This window comes from Octopus sinensis, linkage group LG1 (genome assembly GCF_006345805.1).
Source record: "Octopus sinensis linkage group LG1, ASM634580v1, whole genome shotgun sequence".
Classification (NCBI taxonomy): domain Eukaryota; kingdom Metazoa; phylum Mollusca; class Cephalopoda; order Octopoda; family Octopodidae; genus Octopus; species Octopus sinensis.
Window position 1 is genome coordinate 69,457,550 of NC_042997.1, and position 25,502 is coordinate 69,483,051.

A 25,502-nucleotide genomic window follows, 5' to 3' on the forward strand; every position below is an offset into this window, starting at 1 on the left:
TGTCTCTCTGTCTGTGTGTTTCCCTAAAACTTGAGAACTACAAAACCAATTTCATTCAAATTTTACACATGCCTTACTTAGGTTCCATGTAATTTCATGGGCAAAAAAAATGTTCAACTTCTTGCCTATGGCGAGCCCATAGCAATATCATATCTTCTCCACTATTTCAGTATTACGTGTTAAAAGTGAAACAAAAACATTTCTCTATTTTATGTCAGATACTTTCACTTTAACAATGAAAATTAGAGATAATAATAACAATTGAATTATATGTAGTAAGTATAATCAAAATCAAGCTAAAGTATAATATAATCGTAACATAACAAAAGTAAAAATAGCAATTGGTATAAAATTGCATCAATCACTTGAACTTGAATAACTGGCTTCACATGAATGGGAATAAATAAAAAATAAAATTTAAGTGCAGAAATGGAATAGTCCAGATGGAGCTGTGCACATACCGTTTACCACGGTTTTTACATTAGATTATCTGCTAATTAGTTAGCATTAAATATCTATATGAAGTTTGGCTGCATGCAATGTCTGTTTTCTCGAACAGCCGCTTCTACTGAGTACTGCCGTTTGTTTATTTCTTATACATAAAGGACTATAGCTTCAACTGCGTACTGCTTTTTGATTCACCGTAAGGTTTGTTGTTATTATTATTACTGTTTAACTATTGTTATCACGTTTGTTGGTTCCTCGTAAGGGAAACGTTGTTGTGTTGCATTTGTTAAACAATTGTAAATTATAACCCTCCCCCTTTAGGAGAAGGAGCTTTGGTTATTGTTTAAAAATTGAATTGTGTCCCTGTTTGGGGAAATTGACAATATTTTCACCGTTTATACGGAAGCATTTTTGTTAGAATGCCTTCGATAGAAGAAAGTCCAAAAATGAATTTCACTGCAGCCGTCGGCGGGCGCGAACTCATTAAAATTAAAATGGAAGAAATACAAATCTCTTTCGGATTGATCACCGACAAAGACGGTGAATCTAGGATAACACTACCAAACGAAATTATACAAGAGGGAGGACAAGATACAATTGATCGAAATTGCAAAAGACGGGTCTACAATTCCAGTGTGTTATATATTTTGAGTATTGTTATCACTAGCAATATCAAGATATAACTTTGTATTTTGTATTTTATGTGTAGATGTATATATATATAGATGTACATGTAATATGTACACATATATATACACATATATACATGCACTAGCACTATGACTCGGCAACGACGGGTCATAATGCTAGTATATATATATATATATATATATATATATGTATGTATATATTCTTTTATTCGTTTCAGTTATTTAACTGCGGCCCTACTGTAGCACCGCCTTTAGTCGAACATAAGCTTAGTACTTATTTTATCGGTCTCTTTTGCCGAACCGCTAAGTTACAGGGACATAAACAGACCAGCATCGGTTGTTAAGCGATGTTGGGGTACAAAACAGACACACCAATGCATACATATGAATATATATATATATATATATATATATATATATATATATAATAATACAAAATGGGACAAGAACGCAAAACATCCGGACAACTAGGTGATACAAAAAGGGACAACAAAACATCCAGATAGACGATACAAAAAAACAAAGACAGGTCATTCGAAGCTTTCTATCCTCAGTCAAGAACCGTATCATCCTCGCAATTTCGGCTGATTAATCTTGAGATTGCTCCAATCTGGCAAGCCCCAAGGAAAATCTAAGCTAAGAGCATTAGATTTCTTGGCAGAAAGCATCGAATGTATATGAAAACAAGTTCTTGTTCCATTTTGTATTTTATATACATGTATATAGCGGTGTAAGTACACTTTGTTCCCTTATATGTAATATATATATATATATATATATATAATATATATATATATATATATATATACACGACGGGCTTCTTTAAGTTTCCGTCTACCAAATCCACTCACAAGGTTTTCGTCGGCTCGGGGTTTTAGTAGAAGATACGTGCCCAAGGTGCCATGCAGTGACTGAACCCGGAACCATGGGGTTGGGAATCTGGATTCTTACCACACAGCCACTTCTGCACCTATATGTGCGTGTACGTGTGTGTTTAGGTATGTGCAAGATGCATGTGTATATAACTGTCGAAGTGTACATGTGTGTGTGTGTGTGTGTGTGTGCAGCTGAATGTACTTGCTTAGGATTACGTCTGCTGAGGAATTGCTATGTACATATCTGCCTGTATCTTTACAATGTGTATATATATGTATATCTGTATGTATGTATGTTTATTATGTATGTATGTACGTATGTATGAATGTATGTATGTATGTATGTATGTATGTATGTATGTATGTATGTATGTATGTATGTATATGTGTCTATATGTATATATATATATATATATATGTAATCGTATAAATATATGTTGTATTCGTACTGTGTGTATATGAATATGCTTTTTGTATGTACTTATGTGTGTATATGTATTTATATATATGTGTATAAGGTGGTCAGGTAAAAACTTCATAAGCTGATACTCTCGTGAGATGTAACCAGATAAGGTTTCATTTTCAGCATATTACCCCTATCGGTGCTTGTATCGAATTAGTAAAGATGCTTTACTTCTGTTGGTCAATAAATAACTAATTGCAGATATGACGTCATCATCACCGAGATATTGATTCCCAGCAGAATGTTTTTCAAGTAGGGGTACAGATGATAGTCAGATATTGCCAAATAAGGGGAATAGAGAGGGTAATCAACCAGTTCAGAGTCACATCCACGCACATGAGCCATTGGAAGCAAGGATTTATGTGCGGGAGCAAGATCCCTTTCATCAGTTTCCCTGTGTATTTAATCTTGATAGCCTTTCATAACTGCCTCAGCAAGTTGACATAACACTCTCCATTGACGGTGTGGCTCTTCCGATGATGGTCAATAATCACAATGCGTATTGCATCCCCAAAAGCTGAGGTCGTCATCTTCCCTGCAGATGAAACCAGCTTGGCCTTCTTTAGAGCAAGTGAGGAGGAATGTTTCCACTACATAATTGTCTCTTTGTCTCGTGCTCAAAGTGATGAAGCTTAGGAAACATGCAAGAAAACCAGCTGGATCTGCTTCTTTGATTTTCCCGTGATGTGATCAACTCGGTGCGCTTTTACTCAAATGTCAGAAGACGTGACACACAACCAGCAGAATCTTTCGTCATGCCAAGTTCATTATGCAGAATATTCTCAATTCTCCCAGGCGATATGCTTATAGTATTGTCTATCTGATTCGTGGTCAATTGCCTGTCATCCATCACCATATAGTGAACTCGATCAATGTTGTCCTTAGTGGTGGCAGTTGCAGGACATTCAAACCTTGGGTTATTTTCAAGACGCTTCTTTCCCCTCCTAAATTCAGTTGCCCTCTTTTGCACTGTTGATAAAACTAGAGCACCATCTAATGTATCAATTATGCCAGCAAGAATGTCCTTGGAGGCTAAGCCCCTTTTCTCACGATGCCAAATTTTGTCCAATTTCAAGAGAACTCACTACTAATCAGATTTGAAGTCGTTGAGCTGTCAAATGTTAGTTTAGCCGGATAGAAATAATGTAATCAGTCATAATAGTTCAAATTAATTCATGTAAGATTTCACAGCTCTAGCATTACTCCTTCATAGTCAGGTTGTGAACCTTTCAGCTTACCCTCGTGTTTACATATATGTTTGTGTATGTGGTAATGATTGTCATCGTATGGTCTATATGTATATTAATGCATATAACAGTATAGGGTTGTGTGAGTGTAGCTGAGTAACTTTTATTATGTTGATGCTTATGTGCATATGTTTCTATGTAGGCTTGAGTATTGTTTTGATTTCTCTACAGTTCATTGGGGGAAGAAAGTACTTTGAGGTGTGGTTAGAAATTGTGAATAAGATTAAGGTCCGTAAGCTTTTATATGTGGTTGTTTGACGTTTAACCCTATTTGAAAATTACTGTTGTTCAATATTATCTCATGGCTTAAACTCTATATCTCCAACTGTCTGTTCCCTGTTGAATTCGTATATAGATGTACATTTTCATATGTACATTTATTTACGTTTTAAACTAATTTCTTTTTATATTTGCTATAACTACTTTACTCCCTGAACTTAACCCTTCCTGTTTTTGTTAACATTAAAGATGCTCAATTCCCTGAACTTAGACGTAATTTTTAATTGATATGAGACAACACATAATTACTTTTGCTGACCATACCAAACTGAATGTATCTAGTGTTGTTCTTCCATTCATTGTATGTATAAAAAGAATATTTTGCATGTATACTTAGATTTGAAACTTTGGTGCAGCCATGAAGGGCTAGTTTTTCCTAATCGCACTGATCTGTGATTATACAGTTGTATATTGCAAGCATATTAGTGCAGACGTGTAAACTTATTTCATTATACATTGAAATTATTATTACATGGAGAAGGATACATACAGCCGTAACTCTGAGGATGACAAGTGGTTGAATAAATATACTCACCTGTCATACCTTCCGACATTTTATTATATCCTTCTTGTTATTTATTTCTCTAAATTACATATCAGAATGTGAAGACGTATATTTGTATGTATGTATGTATTTACAATGTATTAATGTATATCTGTCTGCCTGTCTGTCTGTCTCTGTATGTCTGTTTGTTTCTCTGTTTGTTTGTTTTTCCCTCGTCTAGCGTGACAGATTCATTGTGTTTTATTATATATAAGCTATTTTGTCTTCGCTTTGGGATAGCAATAATAATAACTAATTGATACAACTGATGGAGTGTAATAACAATTAATATGACTGCTACTCACTTGGGGGTACGTCTAGATTTCTATTATCTACTGTGTGTTAATGAAGTGATAAATGTTACTAAAAGTGAAATGAACATGTTAACTGCATATGTAACAAGAGCATTTTATTTATGTAAGTGAGATGGACAATAAACACAGACTAACAAAATGGCCAGAAAGAACGGGTATGAGAGTTGTTCGGAGGATCAGCGGAGTATAGTACAAGTGATTGAAAACTCTAGAGCACAAATCAAAATCATTTGGCAAGCAGTCTAGATAGACTTCAAGAGTGAATGGTGTAAATTTTATCATTGGCATATGAATGATATTGATAAATGTCAAGTTCCATATTGCCTTTGTAAACTGTTCAAATATTTTTGCCTTTTGAAAACTAGAAAAACTGATTAATAAACCATGTGAAAAGTGTTTGTCACCAGAAAGTAATGACGATGGTGTGAATAGGTTATCCAACGAATGCAATGCACAAAATGCCCACCTAAGATCCCACAGTAACAACTCAGTTGTTCGCTATTTAATAATACATAGTCCAACGTATTCACCGAAAACAAATTACTGTAACTGAAGCGAAGCTCCTAATATTTACGAGGGCAACTATTTTTAATTTCTGTATCCTGGTTGTCTACGAGAAATACTAAAAAGTTCATTAGATGCATATTTACAATGGAAATTATTTATTACTGAAAATTCTTCAGCTAGCGTTTGAGGTTGCTCTTGGAAATAGCAAATGATGGGAAAAAATGTTAAGGATATTCATCTACTGCTGATCAAACGTCAATTGTCTGAATTATTGAGCAAATGGCAAAATGCTTTAGATTTCTGTTTGAACGAAAAACCCAAGTCTTTCAGCAGATTTTATGTTACGCCTTCTACTGAAGAAAACGTTCTTTATCAATTAGTCCGAGACTGTACTCCAAGAGCTCGAGCTGAAATTTGACATGACTGTTGGCGCAGCAAATTTGAACCGTGTTTAAAGAGATTTCGCAACAAAATCAAGGTGTTTTCATTTTCTATTCAAGTTCATTGTTATGGATGCCTACTAAATTTTATTTTCTAAGATATGATGATAGGTGCTAAACGACTCCATTATGTTTAGGAATTAATCGAGGCAAATCGACATTTTTTAAAGTATCAGTTATCACAGAGAAAGTACTGCGGACACATACATCTCAAAGTGTATCAACACAGTCTTGAAGATAAAAAAATGCATGAGGAGCAAACCACGAAATATATACAGATAGCAGTGTATTATGGAATAGCCTCAGCAAAAATCCCTAGGAAAACATTGTAGATGTTATTACAGTTAGAACAGCTGCAACAATGAAACTCCTAACTTCAGAAAAACAGAAATCTTTGAAAGCATTTGGAAATATATAATAATGTTGATGCAACTCTAAATGAAATCTTCCAAGGCATACAATTCTCATTCAAGGAGGTAAGAATCCCACGAAGAAAAATGTGTTTCGTCGATTGAAAACCCTGGTTGGTAAATTAGCAACAGAAGTGTGACTGAATCAAACTTCCAAAAACTTCCATTATCTAATCCTCTATTATTTCATCTTCGATGCAACTGGAATCATGGACTTGACTATATTATCCTCAATACTGATACGTCAGGTAATTCAGATAAGCGCTGTCAAAATGTTACATCACATTATGGTGTTGCACTGTGTTTCATAAAAACAGGAAGAACGATACGCTACATAACATTTGTTAGGTAGCATACACATGTATCAAGTTCACAGACAACTGCAACTGGTTTTACTAAAACTGCTTCAGAGAACGCTTTTCAACGTGTAATTTTAGGCGTAACAAAACCACTGTATATGTGTGTGTGTATATATATATGTAACTATTTAAATATGTATACACGAGGTGGTATCAAAATGTTCCAGGACTAGTTAAGTTTGATAAAAAAAATATCTTATTTACCTAAGTCTTAACATAATCTCCTTCGAAATAGTCACCTTGCGCAATGATACACCGGTCCCAGCGTTTCTGCCACTTTTGGAACCCAGCCTGAAAGTTATTTTCCGTGAGTGAGTCGAGAACTTTCTGCAATTCGCTCTTGATTTCGACATCGGTGTTAAAACGGCGACCTTTGAGTTGCATTTTCATCTTAGTGAAAGCCCGGAAGCCTACATGTGCTAAATCTGGCGAATAGAATGGTTGCAGAAGCGATACCATGTTGTTTTTGGCGAGAAACTCACGAGTGAGGTGAGCTCGGTGACAGGGTGTATTGTCGTCGTGAAGAATCCAATTCTTCACGCTACTCAGATCCAGCCACTTGCACCGAATGTCCTGCCTCAAACGCTTCAGAACGTCGCAGTAGGACTTTCGACTGACAATCTGACCCAGGTGGAGTGGGGTAGAGGGCGAATTCCCGATGCACAATAGCGCGGATATTGGAAAAACGATGAGCATGCTCTTGATTGAACTCCAGCTCTGTCATGCTTCCTTCGGTCGTGGAGATTGAAGGGTGCTTCCGTTGTGATGACTGCTGCTTCGTTTCAGGGTCGTACCTGTAGACCAAACTCAAGTCACCGGGAATGATCCTCAACACGACGAATGGGTCATCAGCGGCACGCCGTTGGAGATTTTGACAGACTTCGACTCGATGTTCATTCTGCTCAGTGGTTAGCAGGCGGAGTGGTGCAGTCTTCATAGAGACACGCCGCATGCTCAATTCAGGCTCCAAGATTGCCTGCACGGAGCCATACGACAGACCAACAACATCAGCAATGTCAATGATTTTCCTCCGACGACTAATGGATTTTCTCCTTATTGCCGAGGGTGACACTTATGGCAGGTCTTCCAGATCGCTCATCGTCTTCCAAGGACGTTCTTCCGCTTTTGAAGTACCCGAGCCACTCAAAACATTGCGTATGACCCATTGCCTCGTCGCCGTAAGCTTGCTGGAGCATGTTCAATTTTTCTGTAGCAGACTTCCCAAATTTAACGCAAAATTTCACGTTGGCTCTTTGTTCCAACTTCCTGTCCATGACAAAATCGCTGACTACAGCATATACATGATCACAAAAACACAAATTTTACAACTTGCGAAGTAAACACATTAATGCCATCGGCACACTGCCTAATGAAGGTCACTACTGGCTCTCACTGCGCACGCAACCATATGCTGCCATCTGTTAGCGCGCTACAGAACTAATCCGGTAACTTTTTGATACCACCTTCTGCGTGTGTGTGTTTAAAACCATAAGGACACAGAATGCTTGTGCCACATAGCCAACTGGAAACTGGGGCTAAATAGCAGTAGCATTCTTCCCTTTCCTGGGACTGCCACATTAAGTATATATATATTATATAAAATTCGTTCTGTCTATCTGTGTGTGTGTGTCTTCTAGGATCTCGGGCATCCTATATCCGATTGCGCTCAAATTTGATATGTAGATACCGACCGTATCAGGGCGTGTATAAGTCTTGAAAATATTACAAAAATCGATTCTAGGTGAGAATGCGATCGATAAAGCTGTGGGAACGTGCATTCGTACGCGCAAGTACATCAGCTGTTGCGATGTACTTACTGGTACTTTAAACTCTTCGGTTGCATTTGTGTGAATAAAATCACTTTTCTTTGGAATAGAAAAAAGTCTATCTTTATTTCTTCTTTTGCTGGTGTCTCAAATTTAGGTTAAATCAGTGTTTCTCAAAGGGGAGGCCTATGGGACGGTCGGACAATTGTTTTGAGAAAATTTGGTTTAAATGTTTGACAACTCAACACCGTCCATTGGACGGTGTGGGCGTTTTGCTCGTGTATATATATATATATATATAATGTCTATATATACACACACATACATACATACATACATATATGTATAAGTATGAATATATACACCTATGCATGTATATGCATGCATCTATGTGTGTCATTGTGCTGGCCACCTAACCACTTGACAAACAGTGTTGGTTTGCTAATGTCTCCGTAACTTAACAGTTTTGAGAACTTGTCGATTGAATACGAACCACACTTAGAAAATAAGGACTGAGGCAATTAGCTGGACTAAATCTTGAAACCGGTGCCCTAGCACGGTTGCAGTAGGTGAGTGTGTGGTTCTTATAATGATGGGACCTATTTTCATTGAGAGTTACGGGATCGATTGTGGGTACTCACCTTGCTTGTTACAGTCCCAGTTGCGTTTAAAATGTATCCCATCGTTATGAGACACCCAGTATGTGTGTATGTTCTTTTCCCTTTTTTTAATTATTTGAAATCTTCTTGTAAGAAAGGAACTTGATTCTAACAAAGACACAAAGCTGAAATATGTATGTATGCATGTATGTGTGTATATATATACATGTATATATATATATATATATATATATATATATATATATATATATTATATATATATATATATATATATATATATATATATATATATGTATGTATATATATATATAATATAATATATATATATATATATATGTATGTATATATATATATATATATATATATATATATATATAATATATATATATATATATATATGTATGTATATATATATATATATTATATATATATATATAAAATATATATATATGTATGTGTGTATATATATGTGTATATATATATATATATGTATATATATATATATATATATACATAAATATATACATATATATAATATCAAAACATAATCACCCCAAAAATACCAGTCTGCATTAAAATATATAAAGATGGAATTGTAACAAAATATACAAAATATAAATACAATCTTTACATATAATTTAAATTCTAAATGTTTACATGTAACAACAACAGATTATCTTCTATTTTTTTCAATACATGTCTGAAAGAACAAGTCGTTTCACATACGTTTGTGTAAGTGTATTTGTGTCCATTATTCCTTACTATATGAAAATGTTTTCCATAAAATTAACTTACAATTTTCATTGTGAAGCTATAAAACGGTACCTAGTTTCTTCCCCTTTATACATATAATTATACATCCATGCAGGTATTCAAAGAAAGGTATGCGTATATTTGTTTCTCTTTGAATGTTTTGGCGTCATTTTATTTTCCTCTTGCATTGTTGCTATGGTAATCTATCACAAATGTCGACGTCGTCGTCGTCAGTTTCCAATACGCTTCTTCATTGAGATGGTGGTGTCGATGGTGTCGATGGTGGTGCTGGCGGAGATGGCGGCAGCGGTGATCGTTTGTTTTGTCGGTTGTAGCGATGAAAACGGCGGCGGCGACTATTGTGGTGGTCAAGATGAGGGTAGTGGTGGTGGTGGTGGTGGTGATAGTAGTGGTGGTGGTGGTGATGATGGTGGTGGTGGTGGTGGTGATGGTGATGGTGGTTGTCGTGGTTGTATTCCGTTGATTGTGTTGTTCGTGGTAATGGTAGCGTTTCTGTTATTGAAGTTGGTGTGAGTGGGGGTAGAGGTTGTTGTACTTGTGGCTGTGGTGGCGGTAATGCTGATGACGGTGGTGGTGATGCTTGTAACTGTTGTCTTGTTAGTCGCGGTGATGTCTGTGGAATCTGCGGTGATGGCGGTGGTGCTGGAGGTGGCTGTTTAGGCGACAACTTTGATGTCATTCCTTCATAATATAGCAAAGATGTGAAGTGATGAGTTCTCTCTATTTACAGACTAATGAGCAGCTAATGGCCTTACATAGTCTTTGGTGTCACAATTTAACATTCAGTTGCATTTACATTGCCAGAGATGGGAATGAAGATGCGGCTGCACAGACACATGAGGCATATGATATAATATGCAAGCAGGCTATGAGAAATTCTAAACAACTCTGAAGTTACTGATCTCTACTCTACAATATATAAACAAGAACAACTTTGGTGCTGCTTAGATGACATCCTTAGCTTTCGGAGAGGATTTCTTCTGTTTCTTCTTCTCTTAAAGAGAAAACAACAAAAAAAAATTAAATAAACAATGATAAAGACAGTTATGTAATATTGGCTTTCAACGTTGGGAAAATTAATATACATGCACACACGCGTAGATGCAAACACACACACACACACAGACACACACACACACACACACACGCGCGCGCGCACACACATATACATTTACAAAATTCAGGCAAACAGATACAAGATGTACCCTGAATTTCAATGTGTATGTGTGTGTGTGTGTGGTGTGTGTGTGTGTGTGTGTGTGTGTGTGTGTATAGAATAGAGTTTAATACCAAATCCATCTTCTTGTTAATTAATATCATATATACATACACACATATATACACGCACGTACTTACATATGTATGTGTGTGTGTGTGCATTTACCCCCACATAAATATCATTGTTGTTTTTGATGATGATGTTATTGTTGTTTAGACCCACATCAGTCCAGGTTAAACAGATAATAATAATAATAATAATAATAATAATAATAATAATAATAATAATAATAATAATAATAATAATAATAACAACAATAATAATAATAATAATAATAATAATAATAATATAATAATAATAATGATAATAATAATAATAATAATAATAGCACCTGCAGAATATAAAGCAAGGCATGACAGAGTCGGCCAGTATTTACATTGGACAATATGTCGGCATTATAAAACCAAAACCGCTGACAAATGGTATAAACATCATCCTGAAGCTGTGACTGAGGGAGAAAATGTATCGATTCTATGGGACTTCCCCGTGCAGACCGACAGGACTATAAAAGCTAATAAACCGGATATTATCATAAAAGATCAGACAAAAAAGATGTGTTTATTAATTGACATGAGTATCCATTGCGATCACATTATAGCGGCGAAAGAATTTGACAAGATTGGTGAATATAAAGACCTGCTAATAGAAATTGAAAAAATGTGGCATCTCAAGGCGACTACAGTACCAATGATTGTAGGATCTCTAGGAATGATAAAAAAAGGTACTGAAACCTATTTGAAAGTGATTCCAGGATTACCATCCCTACAGGAAGTGCAAAAAATCGTACTAACTGGAACGGCTCATGTACTGAGAAGAGCATTATCGCTGTGAAAACAACATCCATCCATGAATTTATTTATTTATTAATTTTTAAGTACATATTTATCTGTGAATTTGCGTGTGTAATCTGGGAATGCATACAATGAGCTTCTCTGTCCTAGGTGTATGGAAAACACTCGGCGAGAAACGGAAGAAAATTTGAAGAAAGAAGGAAAAACCATAATAATAATAATAATAATAATAATAATAATAATAATAATAATAATAATAATAATAATAATAATAATAATATAATGCCCTGATGCAGTACCAGACAGTAGCTCTCGTGATCTTAACTGATTGGAAGTGTTATCATGTATGTTGTTTTTGTCTTTCTATAAAAGATGGGCTACAGCAAATATTCTGCTCAATACCACAGATATCCTTGTCAGTTGTTTGACCTTAACCAGTTGACCATGTCCCTTAGTAGCTGACGATATGTGCATCTCTGACCACAAGCAGAAGTAGTGGGGGAGCATCATAGCCGTGTGTTAAAAGGAATTCTTAGAGGTTTGGATAATTCACCTTTGGAAACATGGGTGGTTCGTTCAACTTCCTTAAACAATCCTTATTCAGGGACCTTTTGAGTGGGATGGGCTACTCGACCAGAAGACAATTGTAACTGGGCCCTACCTGTAAGGTCATGCGCTTTTTATCTTGATATGAGATCACTATGTCACGCACATATGGTTGTGATGCATGTGCCTGGTGTACCCTTATCAGACGGGTAGTCCTGATTGGCATACTAGGGTTCGTATATTTTACCCCAGTGTCACTTTGATGGCATGCTCTGCTCTCTCACTCATTAATAATAATAATAATAATAATAATAATATAATAATAATAATAATAATAATAATAATAATAATAATAATAATAATAATAATAATAATTATTATTATTATTATTATTATTATTATTATTATTATTATTATTATTATTACTTTTTTTTTTCTTCTTTCAAATTTTCTTCCATTTCTTGCCGAGTGTCTTCCCGACTCCTAGGGCAAAGAAACTCATAGTGTATATTGGTAGGCCATTAAACCAAACTCAGTAGTTCGTTCATTTTTTTTTTTTTTTTTTTAAGTTAAATTAAAATGCATGAGCAGCAACAGTTCTCACATCGACAATGCTCTTCTCAATACGTGTGATGTACCAGTTAAGACAATCTTTTGCACTTCTTGCAGGGATGGTAAGCCAGGGATCATTCTCATATAATTTTCGGTTCCCTTCTTGATCATTCCTAGTGCTCCTACGATCACTGGTATTGTAACCGCCTTGAGATGCCACATTTTCTCAATTTCAATGAGTAGGTCTTTATATTTTCTTCTTCTTCTTCTTCTTCTTCTTCTTCTTCTTCTTATTATTATTATTATTATTATTATTATTATTATTATTATTATTATTATTATTATTATTATTATTATAATGATAATAATAAAAAAATATATATATAATGGGACAAGAACGCAAAACATCCAGATAGACGATACAAAAAAAAAAGGAAGGGGCATTCGAAGCCTTTAATCTTCAGTCAAGAACCGGATCATCCTCGCAATTTCGGCTGATTAATCTTGAGATTGCTCCAATCTGGCCAGCACCAAGGAAAAATTAAGCTAAGAGCATTAGATTCATTAGAAAAAAGCTTCGAATGTATATGAAACAAGGACGGGAAAACGGACGATGTAGGATTCTCAAAACCAGATAGGGGAAACCTAGTTCGAAGACTACAGATCCAATCTATCACTGAAAATGTAAAAATCTCGCTCAAATTTATACCGACTCTGCTTCCCACTCATTGATGCGAGAAGCCCTTCAAATTGCTAAAGTTCCAGTGAGAATAGCCAAAGCCATAGCAACCTGACTTCGTCGTGGGCCACCAAACTGAAGTTAAATACAAGGAGTGATTGTATTATCACTGACGAATACAGTATCGCAGAGGCATATTCCAAGGAACAACCTCTCTGTAATGTTTATGCTTCCTGCAAACCCCTTATTCGCGTTAAGAAAGCATGAAGGATATCACGCTGGTTCACAAGGAAGCAAACATACCAAAATTACAGATTATTTCTTTGTGGATGACTTGGAACTACATGCAAAGTATATGCAGGAAATGAAAAAGAGTCTCACCCTGGTTACAACATTCTCAAAGAATATAGGGTTGAAGTTTGGTAATGATAAACTGATATATATATATATATATATATATATATATATATATATATATATATATATATATATATATAAATTAGATAAAAACACCTTTTATCAATTCAAAATGAACAATTAAATTACACCATCTAGAAAATTACGTATAATAGAAATATTAAAATTAAAATAGCAATGAAATACCGACGATTAAGTAAATTGCAAAAAAATTAATGAAAACGTATATAATTTGTATATATACATTATATATATATATATATATATATTATATATATATATATTATATATATATATATAATATATATATATATATAATTATGTGAAATAGAAAGATGAATAATCTTGTTGTAGATTAATCAAAAGTTAACCGATACCTTAGTAGCAAAAATCACAGCAGTAAACAGCACGGTTGGAGGTACAACCATCTGGCGTTGCAACCGTGCGTTGGTGCGGATAATTGAAATTAAAACATTATTGGTGAATTGAAGAAATGGAGCTGAACGCAGATTGAACAGAAATCGTTTTATTTCATTCTACACGTGTTCGAAAGGCACAAATTACCAAAATCCGATTGAATAATGGGACCATATTGTGTCTTTCTCTTCAGGAAGAAAAAAGGAAATCCGTTAGAGAAACAAAAACAGAACAGAGGCGGAGCAAAAACCAAATCGAACTATGCTCCTAAGAGCCCATGGCGAAACTGTTTATCAGTGTATGCTGAGAACCGGTGGCTGAAGAATTCTACAGGTCAGGCATCGGTCAATCATGTGGGTGAGGGTGTATAGATGTTCTTAGTGACCGAGAATAAAGTTCTGACTATTTAAGGAATATGGATGTTTTATAAGGGGCGAGAAAAAATCTACTTAGAGACGTGTGTGTGTGTATACTGTTCTATATATGTGTGTGTTGGCGTAGGGGTAGAAAACATTTTTTGTGTACGTGTGTGCGTTTGATCGTTCGGCTGTCAGTGGCTACTGCCGTGATAACCGTTGGGTGGCAGAAAGAAAAATATATATATATTATGTTTTATGTGTGTGTGTGTTCATCTGAGCCTGCCTTGTCAAGGAAACCCCCCGCTGTGAAAAAACCAAGCCCCGTTTGTCTTACAGGAGTAATTCCCCTTGCAGTGGATAATCGTAGATATCTTAAAGGCTATTTCAGAATTTGTTACTAAGGGCTATGGGTGCCGGTATTATTTATAAACGCTATTTAAAAGCCAGATAAGTGTAACGCCGCCAATGGGGGCATCGAAAAGCCGACTGTAAGAGCCCGTTTACCATCCGGCCTCTGGCAAACAAAATATGGAAGAGTTCGGAGACACAAAGGTTGCACTGTCTTCTGCCCCTATCAAATGGGAGGGCCACCGACAAAATTGACCATTCCAGCCTGTAGCTTAAGTTCGTATCCTTCAGTCGCCATATTAGCTTACTGAGTCCCGTGGTCTGGCGCTTGTTCACGTCCCGAAAAGTTGCGTAATGATTGGAGACACGCAAAGACAATCTTGAGGATGATGCCCCTACATAAGTGAAGACATCTAAGTCCGTGTAAACCTTGCATTGGTAGACGGCGTTTTTGATCTTGGAGTTCGCCGACGTAAATCTTAATCTGCTAGGATTAGTTTCTGAAATTAGAACTGCGTTCCTGTCACTATATTCGTTCCGAGACCTGCAGCCGCTTACTACTCTATTTTCCACTACGTCACTATTAACTATAGGAATAACCCCTGATTCTCCACTATCTATCAGAGTACTGTCATTGCTAGTGCCCGTGGTGCTGCTATTGCGGGAAATGATGCTGGGGTTGCTATTGGGGCTCTCTACCCTACTCCCATTGTTACCGTCAACCACAACACCCCTATTTATAACTATACCCCTAGTGGGTACTCCCTGGCTGGAGATGAGATTATGTGTCACTGTACTGGCTCTCATATCATTATTACTACTATAATTATTCCTACTGAGCATTAAACCGGGAGCGGAAGAGGCTGTGCCTCCGGAAAAAGGTGATAGGGTCTTAGTAAGTAGCCTATTATTATGGGAGGCGATTATCTGGGCGAGGTTTTTAGTGTTGGAGAAAGCTATCCTAACTTTATGTGAGTTAACCGTGGAGTAATATTTGGAATTTCTGGGGAAGTTATTGGCGATGGCTTGTCTAAACAAGAGGGGGAGGTTAGTTCTAATCTGCTTACCAAAGGGGATTACAAACCATATATGCTTATTCCTATCAGTGTGATGGGTCGGGACGCCAGCTCTCGCACTCTGGTGGGTGATTCTCGGATAAATAACGGGTCTTGGGTTAGTGTAAGACCTCCCGGACCGATAATTATCCTTGTTCGCTAAATTAAATGCGGGGGCGACTACCCCGGCATCCGCCGCGCTCCCGTCCTTACTTAAAATGTTAATGTTATTATATACGGCCCTATCCTGATGACCGAATGATGGCATCGGAAGGGCTGTTCAATCTGCGTTCAGCTCCATTTCTTCAATTCACCAATAATGTTTTATATATATATATATATATATATGTATGTGTGTGTGTGTTTGTGTGTGTGTGTATATATATATATATTATATATATATATATATATATATACATTATATATATTTATTTATATATTTATATATATTTATTTATATATATGATTCTGTTTTTGTTTTCGTTTCTCATTGTGTTCGACGTTTTGGGGTGTCCTGTACCTATATATGCATGTATATATACATATAGATGTATGTACGTACATATATGTATGTATATATGCATATGTTTTATTTATTATTTTGTTATATATATATATATATATATATACATGTGTGTGTGAGTGTGTGTGTGTGTGTGTGTGTGTGTGTGTGTCTGTGTGTGTATTTAACAGCCCTCACCGTTTGTTTTTACTGTTTTGTTCTTACTGCCCTGTTCTTGTTACCAATTTCACCCTCCGCAAAAAATTCCAAATTTTATTTAATTTGCTTTGCGGGAAGGACTGTTTCAACGAAGTCGCGTCTTGTCCTTGCTTTCGAACATGGATTAGATGAAACAGAGATAACTGAAGAAGGAGAATATTCTTTATGTTGTATGTCTCGTTTCTCTGTTTGTTTGTTTTTTTTTTTCGTTGTTCGAAAAAAGTTCGTTTCTATGTTTTTGTTTTTATGTTTTCATTTCTCATTGTGTTCAACGTTTTTCGATGTCCTGTACCCATATATACATGCGTATATATACATATATATGTAGGTATGTACATATATGTATGTATATATGTATATATCTATATATTATTTATATTATTATTATATATACATATATATTTCGTTTTGGGATTTGGTTTGCAAGTTTCTTTATTTGAGTTCGTGTGTTGAAGCATAATCTGTTGTCTGGGGAGAGTCATTCTCTTTTGGTGCCTTATAATTTAACACATGCACCTGTAAAATTTCCACTTATTTCTTTAAAATTTTTCTAAAATTTTCGTTGTGTCTTGCAAACCTTTTCAATAGTTTTGACTCTGCCCGTTACTCACACTGCGTTCCTTTTTGTTTGTTTGTGCTCAAGTGTGTGGACCAGTGTGTGTGTATGTATGTACCTATACATGTATGCATGTGTGTGTATGCATGCATGTGTGTGTGTGCATATGTATGTATCTAGCTATGTGTGTACATTTGCATGTATGTATTCTGCATATTCATGTGTTTGCATGACCCTGTTTGTGGGTTTTCATGTATGTGCGTGTGTGTGCGTGTTTGTATATGTGTGTGTGTACCTCTGTCTCCTAGTGCATGCATGTCTGAGTGTGTGTGTGTGTATGTTTTGCAACTATGTACCGTGTTTGTATGTATGAATGTGCATCTCCATGTGTGTGGACGTGTGTCTCCATATGTGTCTTTGTGTGGAGTAAAGTGAGGGTGTATATATGGTCATGTGTCTCAGTCTTCATTTGCGTATGTGTGCTTGTCTGTTCATATAATCTGTATGGTGATCTGTTTACTTTCATATCCATATGCTTACATACATGTGCGTATACAGGATCCACAAATATGCGCACAAACAAACAAAAAGGAACACAGTGTGAGTCACGAATAGAATCAAAGGTATTGAAAAGGTTGCAAAACGCAACGAAAATTTTAGAAAAATAAAAAATAAGTGGAAATTTTACCGGTGAGTGTGTTAATTATAAGCCACCAAAAGGGAATTACTCTCCCCAGACACTACAATATATATATATATATATTATATATATAATATATATATATATATATATATATATACCCCACCCTATATATTGTGTGTATATATATAAACAATTGCAGCTTGGAAGGTCTTTATAAGCCATTTAAAAACACACAAAAACTGTTAAATTCACTTCGACGTTTAACTTTAATTTGCCAATATATTTTCGTCGCTTTGAGACCGCGCAAGCACGGAATTTTGTCAGGGAACAGGTCGCAATCTCAAAACGACGAAAGTATTTTGTTTGTTTTAAATGGCTTAAAAACAACTTCCACGCTGTAATTGTTTTCGTTCCAGCACACGATATCAGATAAGGTCATTTGCTATGCAAGTACAACTCCGTATACATACATACATACATACATATATATATATATATATATATATATATATATATATATATATATATATTATATATATATATATATCTATATATATATATATATATATGTATGTATATATATATATATATATATATATATATATATATATATATTATATATATGTATGTATATATTATACATATATATATATACATATATATATATATATATATATATATATATATATATATATATATATATATATATATATATGCAGGTGCAATCCTGGCTGTGTGGTAAGAAGCTTTCTTCCCAACACATAATTCCAGGTTCAATTCTACTGCGTGGCACCTCTGGCAAGTATCTGTGACTATAGCATTGGGCCAGCCGAATCCTTGTGAGTAGACGGAAACTGAAAGTAACTCGTCATATATATATATAATAACCTACAACAAAAATTAAATCCATAGACAATATCAGTTACGAGTAGAATTAATCGTGACTCATTCATACTTATTTAAAACTTAACAATAGCATCGTAACATGCATCTACAAACTAGTTTTCAACGAAATTTATTGCCCCACCCGTACATAACAAGCAAAGGTCAGCCAACCTTTATCTAAACCGCAAAAGAATTTAGCTACTCTACAGATGTCAGAAGACCTGCCTGAGAGGAAACTCGGTGCAGATTGCCTACCTCCTTTCATAATAAACATAACAATCCTGGCTCAATGTATTGAGTTCTATATCTAAAAACGTTTGCACAACGTAGGATGCAGTTTTGATATATTTTATATATCTTACATTGGCATATATATGAAGGTATATATATAGATTTATATATTAGGTCATCCCATAAGTAATGTGGTTTTTTTTAATTGCATGAACTAAAAGTTGGGTCGGGGACAGGATAAACTACTTGCATCAACTTACTATAAAAGCAGGTAGTAATTTTACCTTGTATTTATTCTTAGTGCAAGTTTTGAAGAGTGCAGTTCGATTTAAATAGTTATTTTTTCAAAGCTATAATGAAGGCGAAAAGGAGCATATTCGGCATATTTTGATTTATAAGTTCAATAAAGGCAACAACGCGACGAAAAGTGCAAGGAATATTAATGCAGTATATGGGGATCGAACAATAAGCGTAAGCTGTGTCAACGGTGGTTCCATATATTCCGAACCGGAAACTACAGCATCGAAGACGAACCTCGTCCCGGAAGATTAGTAGAACTCGGTGAGGACGTCCTGCAAAATCTAGTGGAATAAAGTCCCATCCTAACTGTTGATGAACCAGCAGAGAAGCTTGGATTTGGTCATTCAACCATTCATCAACACCTGCGCTAGAAGGAAAACTACCACCTTTGATTTCAAGACAACAGGTGTTCTTCCATCAGGATAATATTCGTCTACATATAGCGAGGATGATATTCCAAAGGCTGGAGCAATTTGAATGGGAAACAATGCCCCACCCACCATATTCGCCGGACATCACACCACACATTATCATTTATTCCGCAGTCTTCAAAATAATTTGGACGGAAAAGATGAATTCTGTAAACGAGGTCGGCGGAGTATTTTTCGTCACGGACATGTGAATTTTGGAAGAATGACCTTGCAAATCTATCTGATTCAGGGAAGAGCATTGTAGAAAATGAAGGAGAATATATTTTAGATTAATAAAAGAACTTTGTTTATCTTAATTTTGAAAAATAAAAGAAGTATAAAAAACCGCATTATATATGGGATGACCCAATACATACATACATACATACATACATACATACATACATATATATATATATATATATATTATATATATATATATATATATATATATATATATATATATATTTATATATATATACACGTGTGTTTGTGTTGCGCGTGCAGTATGTGTATATATATATATAATATATATATATATGAATGTATGTATGTATATACATATATATGTATGTATAGCTGTGTATGTAATGTGGTTTGTTACATACAAGTCATGATGCATTAGAAATCGCAGTCACGCTTGTCATTTTGGTGATTATTTGTGTGATTATGTATGGATGTATGTATGTATGAATTTACATACATATATACATATGCATACACACATATAATATATACATAGATACATATATACATATACATACATACATACATACATACATACATACATACATACATACATACATACATACATACATGCACGCACTAACATATGCTTTCAGTTGTGTAATATATGTACCTATATGAATAGAAAAATATAAGTACACTTTCACAGACGTTATAATTAAGTGGAGCCAAGGTGATGAGCTGGCAGAATCGTGAACACGCCTTTCGAAATGCATAGCAGCAATTCGTGCGATCAAATTCCACCGAGGTCGAATTTGCTTTTCATCCCTTCAAGGCCCATAAAATAAGTACCAGTTGAGTACTGGCGTAGATATAATCGTCTTACCCTCTCCCGTGAAAATGCTTGCTTTGTGCCAAAATTTGTAAACATTATTAAGTGGAGCCATTTGAATGAACATAACGTCGGTCATATGCATACACGTACATGCATGCATGCATACATGCATACATACATACATACATACATACATACATACATACATACATACATACATACATACATATGGTGGCTACCCCCTCGTTATCGAATATGGCCATTGCACGAAGCTTAATCAATGTTGCTATCGTACAATGCCTGTGCAAGAAGGTTTTTTTTAAGTGAGGAAAGGCTGTGCACTGAGTCAATCCTACTCACTAAGCAACAACAGCCATAATCCGAAAATAAGAACAAATCAACATCATCGGTAACCGTTGAGCCACAGGTTTTATGTCGGAGTTATCCCAGTTACCTGAGTTACCTTCTCCTAGAAGGATGCCCTAACAAAGGCTAGGAGTCCTTCACTCCTAATGGTTTAACCGCGCGATCGGGTATTCAGTCCGATTATTTCTATGTCCCCGCGCATGATACAGCCTTAAGACATTTATTGGATGGCCGTTGACTCTCAAGAGTTCCTCCACCCTTTGACGGGTTTTGATTTCCATCCCGCAGGGTGTCCAATAAACACCCTCCTCACCAAGCAAGCTTGGTGGGGTTGCCGGTTTAGTTGCCGACGACCCGACCATGCAACAGGTTGTACTGGGTTACATGTTACCAGTAGTACTCGAAAGTGACCTGACATACATACATACATGAATGGTGGCTGTCAACTCATACACTATCATGGATAAATTATCTTATTCAAGAAGTTAAAGAAAATGGTTCACACCAAATGCTATTCTAAAATTGGAAGTTGATATCAGCTTTCGCAAGACTCACCTTCAAAACCAAGTTGTTCAGAAACATAGAACTGCAAGACCTCATATATGAATATGCAATATATATATATACATACATACACAAAAAAAGTAGTCGTTTTTCTTCTAGCGTTGATTTCAGCCGCTCAAGTTGCTTGCAGTAGATCTCCTTCGTTATCATTTGGCTTTAAACGTGCAAAGTGGACTAAACCTTTCATACCCTACCAAACAGAGAACAACACCTTACGTGGGGGAAGACCTTATTTAGCCTGGGGTGCAGCTGTTTCTCCTTTCCCTACTCACTGTCTTCGGCGTTTGACATTTTTATAGAGAACTCATTTTTCTTCACCAGGCACTATTCGCAAAGAAGAGCATACATTCACTGCATGCGATTAGACTCGAAAAGTTTGTGAAGAACCCATTGACTCAATTTGTTGACTTTTCCGATGGTTGAATTACAAAATCCAAGCTTCTCTGCCAACAATTCACAACAGCCTCGCACCCACAAAAGTAAACAAAACAGACAGAGACAGGCGGAAACAAGAAAAATGTCCCTTATATTTGAATACTATGCAAATATTCTTTTAAAATACTTTTCATTTAATTTCTCCAAAATTTAATTGTTTTCCATACTTACAGTTCAAAAAGTCTCAATGTGACCGGTACTGAATGTTTTTATAAAATTATTTTAGCATTTTCTACGTTGACTTGTTTCCGTATGTATGTATATGTATATATATATATATATATATATATATATATACAAACACACACACACATATATATATATATACATATATATATATATACACATATACATATATATATTATATATATATATATATATATATATATATATATATATATATATATATATATATATACATATACATATATATATACAAACACACAAATATTATATATATATATATATATATAGGGAGAATTCACAAAAAACAAAAGATGAAGACAGGTGGTGTAGATAACAAACAGATGTATTAGTATAACGCTCAGGAAGTGAAACAGTTTTTAACTTTACGAACCTACGCTCTTCCACAGAAAGGAGCACAGAAAGAAACAAGGAGATAAAAAAAAGAATGTGTTGTGGCAAGCGAACTATCATGGCGAATGCCGGACAAGAAGGGTCGCATAGGAGAGCTAGGGAGAAGAGGAGATAATAAAGTAGTGGTGATCCCAAAACGGAGGTGCGCGTGCGTATGTATAAGAGAATTTATATGTGCGTACGTGTGCGTGTATGTATGTGTAAGTGTGAAGATGTGGGTCTGGGAAGTGTTTAGTGCTGGTGTGTACGTGGTGGTGTGTTGTGATGTGATGTGTTATGTGGTATGATGGTGTATGATGTAATGTTGGTGTATGATGTAGTATATATATATATATAAATACATTAAAAGGCTTCCAAATAAAGAAGCAAGTGCTAGATACACAAGGGGGGGGGTATAAATTCATGAAATGGAATGAAAATCAAAAACGTTTACCATCTCAGCTAATCCTGTACTGCAGTTTCATCTTCTTTTTAGCAAATGAATAGAATTCATCTCCCAAGGCTAGACTCGTCAGCAGGAAGCCTTTATAATCCAAGCTGTACATATCGCTAGAAGTACGTACAAATCTAACGATCTGTATGCTCTAACTTTTCAGACCAATGCGCAGACGCAAACCATACCCGGCGAACAGAGGGGATGCCGGTAAAAATTTACTAGCAAATTTATCGAGCAATATTTAAAACATAGTAAATAGGGTAATAAAAATAAATTCTTATTACCAGTGACCTAGAACAAAAGACGAATTAGTCATTAGACTATACGTTATTCATATATAAATACATTAAAAGGCTTCCAAATAAAGAAGCAAGTGCTAGATACACGAGGAGGGGATAAATTCATGAAATGGAATGAAAATTAAAAACGTTTACCATCTCAGCTAATCCTGTACTACAGTTTCATCTTCTTTTTAGCAAATGAATAGAATTCATCTGCCAATGCTAGACTCGTCAGCAGGAAGCCTTTATAATCCAAGCTGTACATATCGCTAGAAGTACGTACAAATCTAACGATCTGTATACTCTAACTTTTCAGACCAATGTGCAGACGCAAAACAGGTCAACCAAGCGGCGTCCCGTTTGTCCAATGTACAGGGAATGGCAGAGAAAGCAGGAGATGCAATAGATGATATTTCTGGAGATGCAGGTGAAGGAGTCGATGATGCGATGGGTGCCGGTGAGGAGGGTGGTGTTGGAGAGGTAAGGGCAAGTGCGGCAGATATTCACACAGAGTTGAAACGCTGCTTGATTTATTTTTTCAGCATACACTTTTCAACATCCCACTACGAAGTATGACATCACCCCTTCCTTTCTTATTCATAAACACAAGGGTACTATTATAGTAGATTATCTCGGTAACCATTGGAGCTATGAAAACATACAAAGCCCAGCATCACCACCAGATCATTCTACATATCTGTGTTATATTTCACGCAATTCCACCCGGCCGTTTGACCGTGAATTCCAAGACAAGAAACAATCGCCCTTTTCCAGGATAACGCTCGTGACATGACTTCCAGATTGCTCACCGTCTTCCAGGGACTTGCTTCCACGTTTGAAACGCCCCTCACAATCAAAACATTGTGTACGACCCATCGCCTCGTCGCCGTAAGCTTGCCGAAGAATGTTCAATATCTCTGAAGCAAACTTTCTAGGTTTAAAGCAAAATTTCACGTTGTCTCTTTGTTCCTGTCCATTACAAAATCGCTGACATACAACATGCACATGATCACAACAACACAAATTTCACGACTTGCGAAGTAAACATAGCCATGTCACTCGGCACTCTGCTTCATGAAGATCTCTGTAAGCTCTCACTGTTCACGCAACCATTTGCCACCGTCTGTTAGCGCGCTACAGAACTAGTCCGGGAATTTTTTGATACCACCTCGTATATACATATATACATATATATCAGGTGGTACCAAAAATTACTGAGAAGTTCCTGGCTTTAAGGATGTCATGAAAGGCCTGATTGTAGACCCGACCTTCCAAGTTCTTTTGCAAGGCTCAGAAAAACTGAAGGGCTGCTGCAAGAAGTGTGTGAATCTGAGAGGGGATGTTCAATAAAAACCTAATTAACTGACCCTGCTGTATATCTTTTACCCAAAGCCAGGAACTTTTCAGCACCCTTTCGTACATATATGTAAGCATATATATATTGGGTTGTCCGAAAAGTTCGTGCCGATTTATAGCAGCTTAACTTTCGACTTATTTTAGAACATGGTTGAGTCCATAAAATAGGATTTGACTACACCTCCATTCAGAGCACAGTTGAAGCTATCTTTTCGTGGAAGAAGATTTATGTTCCTATAACTTGTGTTAATTCTGTAACCCCTTTAAAATGAAAAATAAGAAAGTTTATGCTTTGGGAACCAGAAAAAAATTGCTGCAGCTCGGCAGGGATATGTTACCTCACCCTCCATATTCACAAGATATTGTTCCTTCGGATTTCCACTTATTCAGGTCTCTGCAGAATAGTCTTAATCGTAAAAATTTCAATTCCTTGAATGACGTAAAAAGATACCTTGGTTAATTCTTTGCCACCTCAATTCTGGGAAGAGGGTATTTTCCAGTCAAAGGAAAGCTGGAGACGCATTGTGCAACAAAATGGTTCATATTTGGTTGATTAAAAATG

The 25,502-nt window shown here is 35.8% G+C and overlaps 1 protein-coding gene across 1 annotated transcript in view; it reads right to left on the bottom strand.

Annotated features, from left to right (window-relative positions):
* The window catches only part of LOC118761087, a 43,152-nt gene extending 17,862 nt beyond the window's left edge, over positions 1-25,290 (bottom strand). Inside the window, exons 1-3 of the mRNA XM_036498844.1 lie at positions 25,279-25,290; positions 24,394-24,571; positions 8,943-9,068 (exon numbers count right to left, since the gene is read on the bottom strand). Of these exons, the coding sequence (XP_036354737.1) occupies positions 8,943-9,068; positions 24,394-24,571; positions 25,279-25,290 (316 nt within the window). The remainder of the gene's footprint in view (positions 1-8,942; positions 9,069-24,393; positions 24,572-25,278) is intronic.
* Between the last annotated feature and the right edge of the window lie 212 nt (positions 25,291-25,502).